Raw genomic sequence first — 15,507 nt, forward strand, 5'->3', positions numbered from 1 at the left:
AGGTCACCCGGTATAACCAAGTCACATAATCATTATTTAAAGATGACATAGTATGTACTAAAACCTCCCAGAAACACCTCAATATGTGTCTGCTCCCAAGTATAAGAGGCTTTCCTTGCAAATAATGTTTGGATAACCCTCCTACATCTCAAATAATGTACTATTACCTCCATGAAACACCTATACGTTGCCGCTCCCAAGTATAAAGGGCTTTTCTTGGCATTAATGTTTGTATAATACTCTTATGTCTCCTTTGGTTTAAAATAATGCCTAGTGCGGTGGATGCAATATTAGTAAACCTACCAACATCAGACTTATCGCCAGAGGAAAAACTATGTTTCCGTCACATATCATCGGTTAATGGAAACGCCATTATTTCGCAATAGTCTTTTGTCGACAGTTAGAGACTAACGCTAAAGTTTTGCGCAAATCTGTAATGGATAAGCAAGCTACTTTATACGTAAATTTTACATACTAACGTAAGCTCAGTGTAGTAGTTGATACATGCTGTAGTAGATATGATATTTGAACAAAGGTAATTTACCAGCCTGATCTCACGAGAATTCATATATATTTTACAAGTTGGCTAATTCTTATGAATTCGTACGAAGTTAATCGTGCAAAAATGTACGATCATCATAAAACCCCACCACAATGTCACAGGGGTCAAGGAAAATTGTACAAAAATGCACGAATGTGGTCGTACAAATTAGCAAACTTGTAACATACGTACGAATTGCCATAGGATAGGGTTGAATTTACTTATTTATTTTGCTTGTTATCAAAAATAATCTAATCTACTGTAAAATGACTTTGTTATTGATTCTATGCATAAGACTACCGGAAGTTATGCTTGGGCCCCTAAAGCCGTCTGTTTATGTTGTTGCCGCTGAAACCCTCTATATTTGGGCTCTAATTCGTCTAAATTAATTCTCGAGTCTACAAGACAAAACGCGACATGAAACATTTCAAAATGAAAATAACATTTTATGAAATAGATGCACTTGTTAAACACTATGTGCAATACATAGGTGAAAATTAGCTATACAATATAAATAAATTGCATCTTTTGTTTGCAATTACACATAGCCTTATTTCTCATCAAGTTATCTACGGTTTAGTGAACTTTGAATACATTAATACATATTTACATACATACATACGATAATGCATAAACATGTACCAAGTCTCGTGGGAATGTCAATCAGAGTGAATTGGTCAAGCATTCGCTTTTATGCTGAGGTAACATTTGAAATTTGTGCTGAAACATCGTTGGAAGTTTGCGTTTCCCACTTTCTCCCAAACACGGACACTTTATTTCTAACAGAAAACAACAGGGGCAATGAAAACATTAATAATGCTAAAGCTAATGTGCTTTGATTAGCAAAATGTACAAGTGCTTACTACTCTAAACAGCTATGCTAGTATGCATATTCAAATACAGAGAGGCTTAAATGGGTAAAGATAATAAAACAGCTTAAAGAACTAAAATACAATTCGGTTGATCGTTTGAGCAAATAGTAAAGTGGCACAGATCTCCATCTTTATTAACTTTCAGACATGTAAATAGAGCAACTTGTCTGGTCCAGAGCACAGCAAACGTGGCTTGAGGCCACACATAAACCTTTTAAAACATCCTTTAAAAACCTTAATCCTCATCATTTGCCTTTCTGGATTTGACATAACCAAGCCAAACTGTAACCAAGTCCTGAAACGCTATGATTTAGTGGGTAAGAACAAGTTAATGATCTGAACCTGAGATTATAAGAGCTTTAGGTAAATCCACAAAGGCAAACAGGTGTGAAATGACATCATACGATGAAAAGGGTGCTTGAAGCGAAAAAGACAAAGGAAAGGACTTCTCCATCAGACAGAGGTAATGTCGACCATACTTCACAAACATAAACATGGATCACATGGATCTTTACTAGCACACATACACTTCACGCTATTCAGCACTATTTTGCCAGGATTTAAGCTGAAACAACTCTCAGTTTGAATTTAGACATCAAAGAGTAAAAGAGTGATTTCAAGAGACCGACCACATGCATGTGGCGTAGGGCTCAGTTGCAATAGCACCATGAGCTACAGTATTCACAGAAATGACCCTTTTACTTCTAATCAGTTTTGTCTTAGTTGAAGCAATGTCTACATGCAGCTGGAGCGTGAAATTCACATTCATATCATACTGGCCAGAAAAGCTGTGACATTACATGGTATATGTGAAGAGCTGTGTGGCGCTTTCGCCAGGGTAGACGGTATGAAAATGAGATTGTACTGTCGTGATAAATAATCAAAAATATCTTCAAGCTAACATGAAAACTCAGTCATAAAACCTGTCAGTGGGACACGGGTACTCTTTATAAAAGTCTTAGCATTTACCAGTTAGGTACACACTGTAAAATGTAAAAAGTTGGATTAACTTTAAGTTACTTCAATTGGTATAACCCCAAAAAATAAAGTTTATTCAACTTATATGTTTTACTTTAGGTAAAAAATGTAGGTGTTACCAATTAAAGTATTTTTTTTTAAAGTTGAACCAACTTTTTACTTTTTACATTGCTCATATGTATCTTGTGTAAGTACTTTTTAGGTACAGTGTAAAAAGTGAAAAGTTGGTTATAAAAAAATTAAGAGAAAAATTTCCACATTTCAAACTTCCAATTTAAGTAAAACATTTTCCCCTGAATTTTTCACTAATAAAAACTTATTTTTTTGCTGTTATCAAATCAGGTAACTTTTTTTACAGTGTACTATTACGCACCTCTTAGGTACAAAGGTGTCGTTTTTTTTAAAGGGTACTGTCCCAGTTACAGATTTTGTAATTTTTTCTGCGAGTGTGGAAATTGTGTTGCAGTACGACACATTAAATATACTTTATCTCTCCATTTACAATCTACCCTGACCAAGATCCATACACCCACACTGTAAAATTATTTGTTGGTTCAACTTAAAAAAGTAAGTTACCTGGTCGCCTTAAAAAAAATTTGTTTTCGAGTTAATTTAACTTAAAAATATTAGTTAACTCAAAACATTTTTGTGTCAACTCAGAAATTGAAGCTGAATTAACTCTTAATTAAATTTTAAGGCAAACCAGGTAACTTAATTTTATAAGTTGAAGCAACTTTTTTACAGTGCAGATTTCATTTCATGACATGTTAGTTACACAATAGACAACAGAGTATAACATTTTAGTGTCGGACTGTGACCAATACATGTAAATAACTATATGGTTTAAAAGAGGGAAGTACAGCATTCATAGGATCAGGACCTGGAAAATGTCTATGCTTAAACGGATGAGTATTTTTTCACAATAACTTTTCTTCTTTTTGGCAAAAGTAATTAACAGCCAGATGTGGGCCATGTTTTGTTTATTAGACTTTTAATATAATAACTGTGTCCTAGAGTACGATTCTATTGGGCAGGGGACCTTTTGGATTACTGGCCAAGAAAAATTGTATCACGATGCTGGTGCCATTACATCCAGATTTCCTCTTTGTGTACTGCTTATATCTTTGACATACACTGTACAGTGTCATTCATGTGCTGTATATGAAAACAGCCCAGTATGGCCAACAAGGCAAATAATGCCAATAATATGCCAGTCGTTCCCCACAGTGCAGCGGTAATCTTGTTTCAAGGTTTTAAAACCTGTGAGGAATGCCCTACTCTGTTCTTCACTGTTGTATAGATGACTGGCTTGATGAAGGTTTGGCTGCTTGGTTGTCCTGCAGGAGGTCCTCAGTGTATTCGTGTTCGTCGCTCTTGGCTCATTAAAGAAAAAACGCAGAAGGGGTTCCACGGGGTGATCAACATCCGCCCACCCTACCCACCCTCACATACCATAATTCCCTTTGTTTTTGCCCGTTATCCCTAAAGTATCCATCAACTGAATACATTCCACCCCCCTCCCCATCTTGCCCCAAACGTAATAGTTAAAATTCAAAAGGTAAAAACAAGGTCTACTGCGGAATGGCTTTACTCCTCACAGTAAGTAGGGGATGCCAGAGCCCCTGTGATCTACTGAGGTGCGGTTGGCGTTCTTGCGGCTGGTCCGTCGAGTCTGGGTGTTCTTGGCGGCCGGGGGGATCCGAGCGATGGCCGAGACCCTCCCCCTGGGGCCCTTTCGCTTCCCCCTGGGCCCTGCACGGCCCCTCCCGGCCACTAGGGGTCACTTCTTACGGGAGTGAAGTGTGTCCTGAAACTTGGTGCTTGTGTAACGCACATGGAAGCCCTTCTTGTTGATAGTGTCGTCTGAGCGGAATTTGATGACAATGGAGTCCCCAGCAGAATAGATCTCTTCTGGAGGCTGAAAAATCCAAAGAGACAAAGTCAGGTAACAAGCTACTCATAATTTGAAGAACTCAGATGCAAAACCCCTTTATGAGCATTTCTTTTATCACGCTCTCATGTTTAGGTTGAGTAATTTCACTTTTATGGCAATGAAAAGGTTTACTGAAATGTCTTTCACAAACGTCATTAATTGGTATTTAACAAATCTGACTGACTTTCTTGGCAAAATCCTCTATGTGCATCCTCTAAAAAATCTTCACTTCTAAAAAGTCTCCAGACACTTTTCACTGTCCTGTCTGAATATAGGTGAAAGGCTCAAAAATTGTCGGTCAATGTCCTTATATAACCTCATTTAACCGGGTCAGAAAAACTTGCACCATGATGTATCCACGCTGTCATTTATTCAGTTCTTCTTCTGTACACTTAGAGGACTTTGCTGAAAAATCGCTGTGGCGTTTAACGGATTCTGCCAACAAAGCTGTATTTCTTAATGGCCTGAGCCCGGGATTAAGCAGACTTCAAGCCAAAGTATTTGATGAAAGTATAATATGTGCCGAGGTGATGTTTAGAGGCTTTTGCATCTGAGTTCTTCATTTATAGTTAAAGTTAATGTTGCTATTTACACTGAGGTTATCTAAAATGGCTATATTTAAACATGAATATGTCTCAAATTAAGAAGCAGCAGAAAAACGTTTTAATGTTGAAGGAATAGATCACCAAAAAAACTCTTTCTCTTGCCATTCCAGATGTACATGACTTCCTTTCTTCAGATAAACAAAAATAAATAATTTAATATATTAACATTTTGGAAGTATTTTCCTGTCTATTTTGCATATAAATGCCATCATGTTCTTTATATGGTACTCAAAATGGTAAAACTTCAAAAAGCACATCCATCCATCACCCAAATGACTTCAGTGGTTTAATACTGTATGTCTTCTGAAGTGAAACTAGACATTTCTGAGTGAAAACCTTAAAAATGTGCATCTTATTTAGCGGAACTGATATATAAACAAGCAGATACGAGCTCTGAATTTAAAGTACAGTATGGCAGCATGTTGATACCACCAAGGAGAGTCCTAACGTTAAATCATAAGAAGTTTGATTTGATGTTATCGGCGTGCCACCATGGAGCGATATACAGTAAAACCATAACATGATAGCATTTTAAAGGTGCTAAAGAATGCATTAAAATAGTATGTTAAATTGTTCTCTGATATCTACATAGAAGGTATATGACTTTATTAAAGGACAAGTTTGGTATTTTACACTTAAAGCCCTGTTTTCAGATTGTTTATGATGAAATAGAACGTTTTTGACATATGATGCTGGCCCGAGAATTTTCGGTTTCTGTTGTATCACCTCCCACCTCTACAATGGGTCTATAGGTGCACTGGAACAATCCTTCCTAAAATGCATTAAACTTTCGTTTACAAAGACTTGATCACTGATATGCTCACACAAAAATCGCTGCAAAATACGCATTCCAACAGGTTTTATCGTAGTTTTTGCCAACTCCATTGACATGTATTAGATGTGCTGTGAGGTACGGTATTACTCCGTCGCCAGGAACTTTGTTTCTATTCTTGCAATTGGCAAAGGCGGATTATCGCCACCACCTGGGCTGGAGTGTCTATTATTCAAGCTCTCAGCGGAAGAATATATGGGTGAGAGGCGTTTGGAAAAATAGGTACACAAGTTAACAACGAATGCTAAAACAACTGTTGGAAAGCATCTTTTGCAGCGATTTTTGTGTGAGCATATCAGTGAACACCCCTGACCACTCGGTGAGTTTCACGTCTTTGTAAATGAAAGTTTAATGCATTTTAGAAAGGATTGTTCTAGTGCACCTATACCTGTACACCCATTGTAGAGGTAGGTGGTGAAACAACAAACACCCGAAAATTCTCAGGCCAGCATCATATGTCCAAATTTCAGTCAAAACCGTTCTATTTCATCATAAACAATCTGAAAACAGGGCTTTAAGTGTTAAATACCGAACTTGTCCTTTAAGTGCAAAAATGATCCAGAGATGGTTTTACATGTCCATTTACAACCCTAGGACTATTATTACCTTACTTGAAAGGATCATGAATAATAATGTTGAGCTCTGCTCTGATTGGTTGTTTCTAAGAGCAGTTCACTTCAGTAGCTCTGTGTGTGTGTAAACAGAACTTATGATTGAGCCTTTATCAGACAAAGATACAAATAATAATCATTGTTTGGAGATTTTTAATGGATGTTTCTGAGTGACAAGTTTGTGTTTTTGCAGTATTGACCTGCAAAACGTAAGTGTAACGTCAATAGTAGAACTTTAGCCTAAACGCCAGCAAATAGTAGCATGGTACTGTATGTAGACACCGAGACAGAAGCTTAAGCCTAAAAGGCACTTATTGTTTCATTTTTAATTGCTTAACCGCTCTGGGGTAGTGCAAAAAAATATATAATTTGATTGTGACACAGTGTGTGACTCTTCTCTGACCAAAACAAAATGGGTTCTTTTTAGTTGTGACAGCCTAATGGCACAGTACATTAAAATCAATGTTGCTCCAGGGAGACATTCCCTGCTGTTAGTGAATTGTCAGTTGCTTCGGATTAAAAGCATATGCTAAACGGCAAGTAACCAAAACATAATTGAGATGAATGTATGCTGCTGAACATCCACGCTGTTCACATCAAACAAATCTCTTGGTCAATAAACAGCTTGCTCGCAACAGCAGAACCGGTATCAGACATTAACATCTGATACAGCGCCTCAGAAGCTAAGCTACTTCTTACTGAACCAAAGTAAATGAAATCATATTGTTTGGTGATCTGTGGCGCTCTTATATACTCGCTCTCTTATAGTTCCTGACATTGCATATTTTACATACAGCCAAACTCTCTCTGTCACCGGAAATTAGATTTCACATCTGTACCATGCCAAATATACCAGCCGTATGCACAGTATGGTGGCCAGGGCACTGCTATGTGTTAAGGTGTTTGAAGCCCATCCCTTATGTGTTAAGCTCATCCCATAAGATCCTGGTCCCTAGATATGATCTACTAGATGACCTAGTTTAATGTAAATATAAGACATTTTTCATTCACCATGCCGTGCAGAATCAATTACGTTTAATAGTTAGGCATTTCTTCAAATACCTAACCCTTAGTGTGACCTTAGGGGCGCAATTATGGGGGGTGCAGAGTATGCCAGGCATACGGGTCCCTGAGAACGCTAGGTGACCCCTACTTTCAATACTTTTCTGTTTTTTTTTTGTTTCAATTACTAACACTGTATTAAAATATTAAAGTATTAAATATTTACTAAATACTATACTGTAAATTACTTTAAGTGCTAATTAAAATTAAGGCTCTTTAAAGAACAGGGCTTGCACCTGATGACCTAAATGCAATGTTTAACATATTTGGAGGGTCCGGGTGGTTTTTAATTTGATTGTGCAGGTAAAAATGGGTTTAGGCGGGTAGGTACAATTTTAGTTTGGGGTCATTGTACAGTGGTGGGTTTTATACAGTTACATTATAAAAGTTAGGTTAAAACCAAAGTGTGCATGTACGTCCAATGCTGTGCAATCCTGATGCTTGCCATTCGGTGGCATCTGCCGTGCAACCATGAGCCGTATTGTCCATAGATTCAGAAATGCATTATTCTTCTTTTAGTGATATCCTAAAAATAAGTAACGGGAATGCTTTTCCAAAAATGGCATTTGTTTTTGAATAAATCCTTTTTTGCTTCTCAATTCGCATACACTTATTTTTAGTAGAAATGCCAGTGAAATGCTCTGTCGAGCGTTGTAAAATGAAATGCATCTTTATGTAGCTACACTTCAAACAATGATTTCAAGAAAAAAATGTCTAAGTATTTTTGTCTTGTTTTCAGTAAAATTATCAAAAAATTCTTAAATTAAGATGCTTTTTCTTGATGAGTAAAACGACCCGAGAAAATAAGTCTAGTTTTTAGGCCAAAAATATCAAATTTAAATGATTTTGTGCATAAAACAAGCAAAAAAATTTGCCAATGGGGTATTAAAAAAAATCTTGAAAATTTTTCTTAAACACTAAATTCAAGAAAAATTTGGTTACCCCATTGGCGGATTTTTTTACTTGTTTTATGCACAAAATAATTTAAATTTAAATCTTAATTTAAGAATTTTTTGATATTTTTACTGAAAACAAGACAAAAATATTACGAAATTTTATCGTCAAAACCCTCTCTGGCATACCCCCCTTGAAACTGTTCTTTGCACCCCTGAGTATTAGCGATGCTTGCCTCAGTTGACAACATTAATGAAAAAAAAAACATGATTGTCATTTTCAAACGCCAGTCTGAAGTCCCTAAATAGTTTTTTGTAATTGAAACGTTTTACTGTGGAACATTTGCTTCTGGCCATTCTGATGGTATGGACTAAAAACTATAAAAAGTTAATCCTAGTAAACCATTTAGTAAAGTGGAAATAAGCTGTTGCTGCTAATGTGTCCACAGTTAATTAAGGATAAACTAAACTATTACGACTGCATGTGCAGGGTAATACGGTGATGTTAGACGACAATGCATTCAATCCAATCCGATTCATTCTATTCTCAATAACCAAAAAGTTACTGAAGACAACGTTTACTATATTGTGTATTTTTTAATGTCACTAAATATAAATTGGGATTTTATGCAAAGTCCATTTCAAGTCTTATGATGTCGGCTTGTTCCTTAAGGTAAATTAAAAGGGTCAACTATGATTTTAATTCAAACCTTTGCTTCAAAGTTGTTCCAACAATTTCTGACATGAAATGTAAAAGTTTTTTATAACAAATACTTTACAGTAGTAAATCTGTGCCTTACCCCTGATCCACAGAAGCGGCCCAGTCTAGGCGACTTGACATCCGCCCCGTCAAACAGCTCCATGTAATCATAGCCACAATCAGCCTCCTCCTCAATTTCAAAGGTCTGGAAGATGAGCTCCACTCCATAACCTTTCTCTGCTGAGATCACCCACTGGCAGTCTGATGCTCCAGGGTAGTTATTATCACCAAACTGGGCGTGTGAGTAAAGGTCTTTAGTTTTGACCTCCGCTTTCAGACGGCCTCCACACTCTGCAAAAAAAACAGAGGAAATGAACTGACGTGGGACCTCGGACATCACAGATCAATGCACATCAGTGATATACACTTTTACAAAACTGCTGCTGGGGGTGTAACTTTAACTGTAACACAGTAAAGCTTTAATATACTATGTTTAATATCATATGTACTAATATATCGTATAAGGGATATGGATAGTGCCAGCATGCTGATAAAAGTGCTTAAAAATTTGTTTTTTGTTATGTATTGCAATGACATGAAAACTTTTCAAAGTCTGTTTTAAATGTCCAGATACTTTTTGGACCCCACATGCCATTGTATTTATATACTGGGTTATATATGAAGAGTTTGGTTCCAAAACACAATAAACGCCATTTTTGAAAAAAATGAGTTACTGCCAAAATCAGTATTATATCAGGTCAGTATTTAAAAGTAAATTCTTAATTTTACGCAAAATCCAATATCCGCCGTGTTATTCTGTCATCTTTTCTCCCTTTTTTCCCCAAAACGCAATAAACGCCACTCCTCCTTTTCCACAGAATGCAATAAATCTGCTCCACAAATTACAGCGCACTATTCCACGCAATGTAAACAAACAATGGTGGCGCGTTGAGCACAGAGTCCTAGTTTTCCTCATCTACTTTGTATCTACTTTGATCAACAAACAAACAAAAACAAAATAATACTTTAATAGCATTGATAAACCTGTGATTTTCTGTGACGGGAAAGAAATGTACGCCATCAATATCTAATAATTTACGCAAGAGGCACTCCTGAGACGATCGCTTGTTCTCCAACCAGCATCAAGCTTCTGTCATGATAACACATTGAACCCAGGGGATCTTATGAAAAACTTTCCATAATTTCACTCAAAGTCAAAAACAGCTGATCGCTGTGAAAAATGTTAAGCGACAACGTCAAGTATAACCGCGCAGCAATGACAGTGTTCCTAATATGACAAAGTAAGTGTTTTGATAAATGCCATTAATGTTTATTTTTTAATCAGTGTGTACAAATGTTCAACTAAATTAATATAAAATGGCAAAAATGAATGCACATTTATACATTGATTGAATAGATGTATAGAATTTTGGAAAAAAAACTTTTCGTTAATAATTCGTTTTTATAATAAATCTTTAAAAATCAAGTTATGGATTTGAATTTTTTATGTTTGTATAACCTAAAGATGCTATGTGAACGTTTTTAACAGAAAATAGTGGTTTTCATCTTGACACTTTCTTGGTATAGAAACACGTTTTTACCGAAATTTGTCAAAATGGATTTATTGTGTTTTGGAACCAAACTCTTCATATTAATGTGCTATTTCTGCAACAAATCATAATAAACTGATTAAACCATGTTATCCTCAATGCAAATGATCAGATACACAGCAAAAAATGACTTTCTTACTTAGTATTTTTGTCTTGTTTTCAGTAGAAATATCTAAAAATTCTTAAATTAAGATGTATTTTCATGATGAGCAAAATGACCCAGGAAAATCTCTAGTTTTTAGACAAAAAATATAAACTTTAAGTGAATTAGTGCTTAAAATAAGCAAAAAAAAAAAAAAAAACTGCCAATGGAATAAGAAATATTTTCTTAAATTAAGTGTTTATGAAAAAAGTTAACTTATTTCAAGAAATTTTGATGGCTAAATTACTTAAAGTTTATATTTTTGGTCTATAAACTAGACTAATTTTCCTAGGTCATTTTGCTCATCAAGAAAATGCATCTTAAATTTAAGAATTTTTGGATATTTTTACTGAAAACAAGACAAAAACACTTAGTAAGAAAGTCATTTTTTGTAGTGTAATCATCAATATATCACAATATCAGCAATAATCAGGAAATAAAATAAACAATAGTTGTAACTGTTATAATGTCTTTAATAATCAAATTCATATTATCTAGGAAAATAACAACTTACAATTTATAACAATTTATAATGACAACTATTGTAATTGTTTATTTAAAATTAATGTATTTTTTTAAGATGTAAGTCTCAGGTGTGCGCAGAATGAATCTGTGAAGTTTTAGCTCAAAATACCCCACAAATAATTTATTATAGCATGTCCAAAATTCCTCTGTTTGGGCAGCAAAAATGTGCCGTTTTTATGTCTGTACCTTTAAATGCAAATGAGCTGCTGCTCTTCACTCCCTTACGAAAAGAGACAGTAAACATTTTCAGTTAAACTAGATCTGAAAACAGTCTGAGACAATAGTATCTCACTAGGGAGATATGGCGGACAGCGTACAAAACTCGGACACTATAGTAATGCTGGCTGTCAGTCAGTGGCAGGGCTTTATCAGTGTGACATCACATTAACAAGAGAATCAAAACAAATTAATTTTTTCATTGTAGGGTGGTTGTATCCACAAACTGCTAACACACATTTATGTCCAAACACCTTGTAAAAGTGGATAACAGCTGCCCTTAAAATTGTGGATGATGGTGTTTTATAAAAATATGAGATTTTTATAAACAATAAAATTGTAGTAAAGAATTAATGTGTTTGGTTACTGGCTTATCAACTAATAATAAAAATGTCACTATTAAATATTTTTTGGTTAGTATTCTGTCTGAAAAAATTTATCATTTGGGTACAGATATGTATACATTCGGGAACAATATGTACCTTTGAGGTGCTAATATGCACTTTATGGTACCAATATGTACCTCTCAGGTACTAATACGAACTCTTTAGATGCAAAGGTGTACTTTTTAAAGGTTACAGCTAGGGACCATTTTTATGGTCAGTATATTTGTAAATAAATCAAATGTAACTATGTGTGGCTCACCTGCAGTATGGGAAGCCTCGAAGCCTTTCTTCTGTACAGAGTTGTCAGAGAAGAAACGTATAAACATCTTGTTGCCATTGGATAAGATTGGCGGAGGTTTCTTTGTGCCACAGTAGCGGCCGAGGCTGGGCGCCTTCCCATCCCGACCGTCGTAAATCTCAATGTGGTCATAAGCACATTCTAAATGAGGCTCCATGTCGATTTCATTAAAAGCCTAAAAGACAAGTATAGATATAACTACATATAATAACTATGGTTTAACATACACTATAATAATATAAATTAAACTATATTACTATATAACTGTAATTAATACGGCTGGGCATAGATTAATCTTATATAAAATAAAAGTATTTTTTGCATAATATATTAGTTTGTGATGTGTGTAAATATTATGTATATTTAAACACACACACATACACACATATATATATATATATATTTCAGAAATGTTTTATTTAAATATCGTTCTTTATTTATATATAAAATTTAGAATATATAAAAATATAAATAAATATATATATACACATGTAAATGTTTCTTAAATACATACATGAATGTGTGTGTATTTATATGTACATAATAATTACACACAGCACAAACTCATACATTATGCAAAAAAATACTTTTATTTTGTATGAGATATATTTACAATATCTCTTTGTAAACAATTTGCACATTTGTCCTCTTAATATTCGATTATAATTAAATTTTAGAACTGAAATAAATCCAATCAATCAGTCCTAAATATTTTCCTACCCAGTCTCATGTAGATGTGTATAAATAGCACGAAAAATTGTGCAATACATTCCAATTTGGCGTGTATATGATTCGCCAGTCCTTCCCATTCACTTAAATGGTGCAATTTTTTTTGTCGTTTTATTTATTGGTCTCTCAATTTTTTCTGTTCTTTTTAAACCATTTCCGCTTGGGTTTAGGGTTAGATTTGAGATTTGCTTAAGGAGGTTATTTAATATACAGGTTTCTCCATGTTTTTGTCTATATTTAGCCATGGTCGCTTGGAGTTGGGCTTAGAATTGGGGTTTGGGTTAGGATGTCATTTTTATATAACAAAAAGTAGTGCTAACCCTAAACCCAAGCGAAAATGGTAAAAAAGCAAAAAAATTGAGAAACCAATAAATAAAACGACAAAAAAAGATGCGCCGTTTAAGCGAATAGACTGGATTGCGTATTTATACGCAACTCCGTGAGACTGGGATCATATTTTCAGATCACAGAGGTCAGATGATGTCATGTTCCTCTTTCTGTTCCTATGCAATGCTGCATTTTTGGTAGCTACATTTCGTTCATTACTATCTATTACAGTCATTGTCGTATCTACTGTACAATTCGATTTAAATTTACATTTCAGAGATAGAGAGAGCTGTAGTGTAATGTGGTTGTGTGTAAATGACATACTATTTTAATCCGGTGTCCTGGTGTAGTGGAGAGAGCCCAGGTGCAGGCTTTCTTACTGGGGTATTTATCTGGCCAGTTGGGGCTGGTGATGGTCCCACTCACGCTGTTCACAGTGTGATCACAGCCGGCTGCAAAAGACACCTCTGACAGTCAATAACACGTGGCTTAAAGCACTCGGATATACACACAAATAGCACTCTCATCGTACGAGCAAACTGTTGTTTTCGGCGTGCCTGTTGTTTCCAAACCCTTTCACGCACGTAATTTGTCTTGCTCTTTTCTCTCTACCACTGCCTCCATCTTTCTATTTCGGTCTTCTCTAAAAATATCCAGACGCTTGTTAGTGTCAGGGAGCCGAAATCGATTGTAAAGCTTTTCGAGCCGTCTTGAGCTAAAAGGTTAAATGAAACAATAAGACTGCTGACGCATATTCAGACAGCCGAGAACATCCAGAAATTCTGCAGAATTCAACATTTTTTAAGGATTATATCACCTTCTGGAATTTCGACACAAAATTTCCATTTTCCAATGATTGGCAACTGAGCCAAGTACGTGTGGCTTTCTCCTGATCATTAAACAGCACTGAATGCGCCACAAGCTAATATTCAGTGACCTGTGAACAGAAGCAGCTTTGAAGAATCTTAAGCCGCGGTCACACTAGATTTTGAGCATGCGAGTATTTGTTGGACGTTGCTGCGGGGAATGGGAAGGGAGCAGCTCATCAATATGATCTTTGGCTTCGCCCATTTGTGCTTTCAGTCAAACAGTGACATACCGATTTTGTACTGGTCACAAGGCTTCACGTGATATATAGCTAATATAGCACTACTTTTTTTATCTAAAAAACATTTTATTTGACATTGTTGTGTTTTCACCACACGTATCCACTCAGATTTCTAGACCTACTGTAAGAAAAGATGATATTTCTCACCTTCTTTGCAGTCGTGTTTATTCTCATGCAGTACGAAGCCACTTCGACACTGACAACTGTAGCTGCCAAAAGTATTGACGCATTCGTGCTGACAACCGCCGTTCTCCTTTGAGCACTCGTCTTTATCTGCAGGGAGAGCAGCAGATATCCGTAACACACACGCATATAGACAAACATCATCATCTAAACTCACTTACTCGTATACAGGCGCTCACCTGAGAAGAACTGAGCCTTGAAGCCTTTTTTGGAAACAGTGTTGTCAGATTTGAACTCGATGCGCATGTTGTTGTATTGAGAGGTGATGGCCTCCGGTTTCTCAGCTCCACAGAACTTCCCATGCAGCCTGGAATCGGCAGACAAACCGCTCCTTACCTCAACAAAATCATACTTGCACACCTATACAAGAGAGAGTCCATTTGAGTCAGTAACTGCTTGAGAAAGGTTAAGTCAAAATGACGGCTCTTTACTTTTTTCCTGGTCTTATTGAGAAAAACGATTCATGGGTGTGTGAAGTCTTATATCAAAATGTACTCTTGTATTACATCCCTCCAAACTAACTGACGTAACCAAACCCTCATGATTTTTAATCTCAACACTTTTATCCATAAAATCAATCATGGTTGATAAAACAAAGTCCTGCCTCTACATTTTTTTTCTGTCTTTACTGACACGCATAAAGAGAAATCATTTATTGCTACTATGCCTTTTTGTATAACATGCATTTGAAAGAAACGGTTCACCCCAAAATTAATGTGCACATATTTATTCACCCTTAAGCCATCCTAGATGTTTTTATGCTTTCTTTATCCTTTCGGCCAAACACAATCAGAGTTATATGAAATAAAATCCTGGCTCCTTTCAGCTTTTTAATGGGATTGGATAGTGCCCCAAATTAAAGTCTTAATAAGTGCATCCATCCAAAAACTAATCCGTAACACTTTACTTGAAGGGGTGTTCATAAGACCTTTATAATCATGACATGACACGTTTCA

General features: G+C 35.8%; 1 protein-coding gene across 1 annotated transcript in view; it reads right to left on the minus strand.

Annotated features, from left to right (window-relative positions):
• Nucleotides 1-1,501: 1,501 nt before the first annotated feature.
• The window catches only part of bmp1a (bone morphogenetic protein 1a), an 89,309-nt gene continuing 75,303 nt past the window's right edge, over nucleotides 1,502-15,507 (minus strand). Inside the window, exons 15-20 of the mRNA XM_065247685.2 lie at nucleotides 14,731-14,911; nucleotides 14,516-14,641; nucleotides 13,585-13,712; nucleotides 12,166-12,379; nucleotides 9,128-9,378; nucleotides 1,502-4,309 (exon numbers count right to left, since the gene is read on the minus strand). Of these exons, the coding sequence (XP_065103757.1) occupies nucleotides 4,172-4,309; nucleotides 9,128-9,378; nucleotides 12,166-12,379; nucleotides 13,585-13,712; nucleotides 14,516-14,641; nucleotides 14,731-14,911 (1,038 nt within the window). The 3' untranslated portion in view covers nucleotides 1,502-4,171. The remainder of the gene's footprint in view (nucleotides 4,310-9,127; nucleotides 9,379-12,165; nucleotides 12,380-13,584; nucleotides 13,713-14,515; nucleotides 14,642-14,730; nucleotides 14,912-15,507) is intronic.

Source organism: Paramisgurnus dabryanus, chromosome 11, assembly GCF_030506205.2.
Source record: "Paramisgurnus dabryanus chromosome 11, PD_genome_1.1, whole genome shotgun sequence".
Taxonomy (NCBI): Eukaryota; Metazoa; Chordata; class Actinopteri; order Cypriniformes; family Cobitidae; genus Paramisgurnus; species Paramisgurnus dabryanus.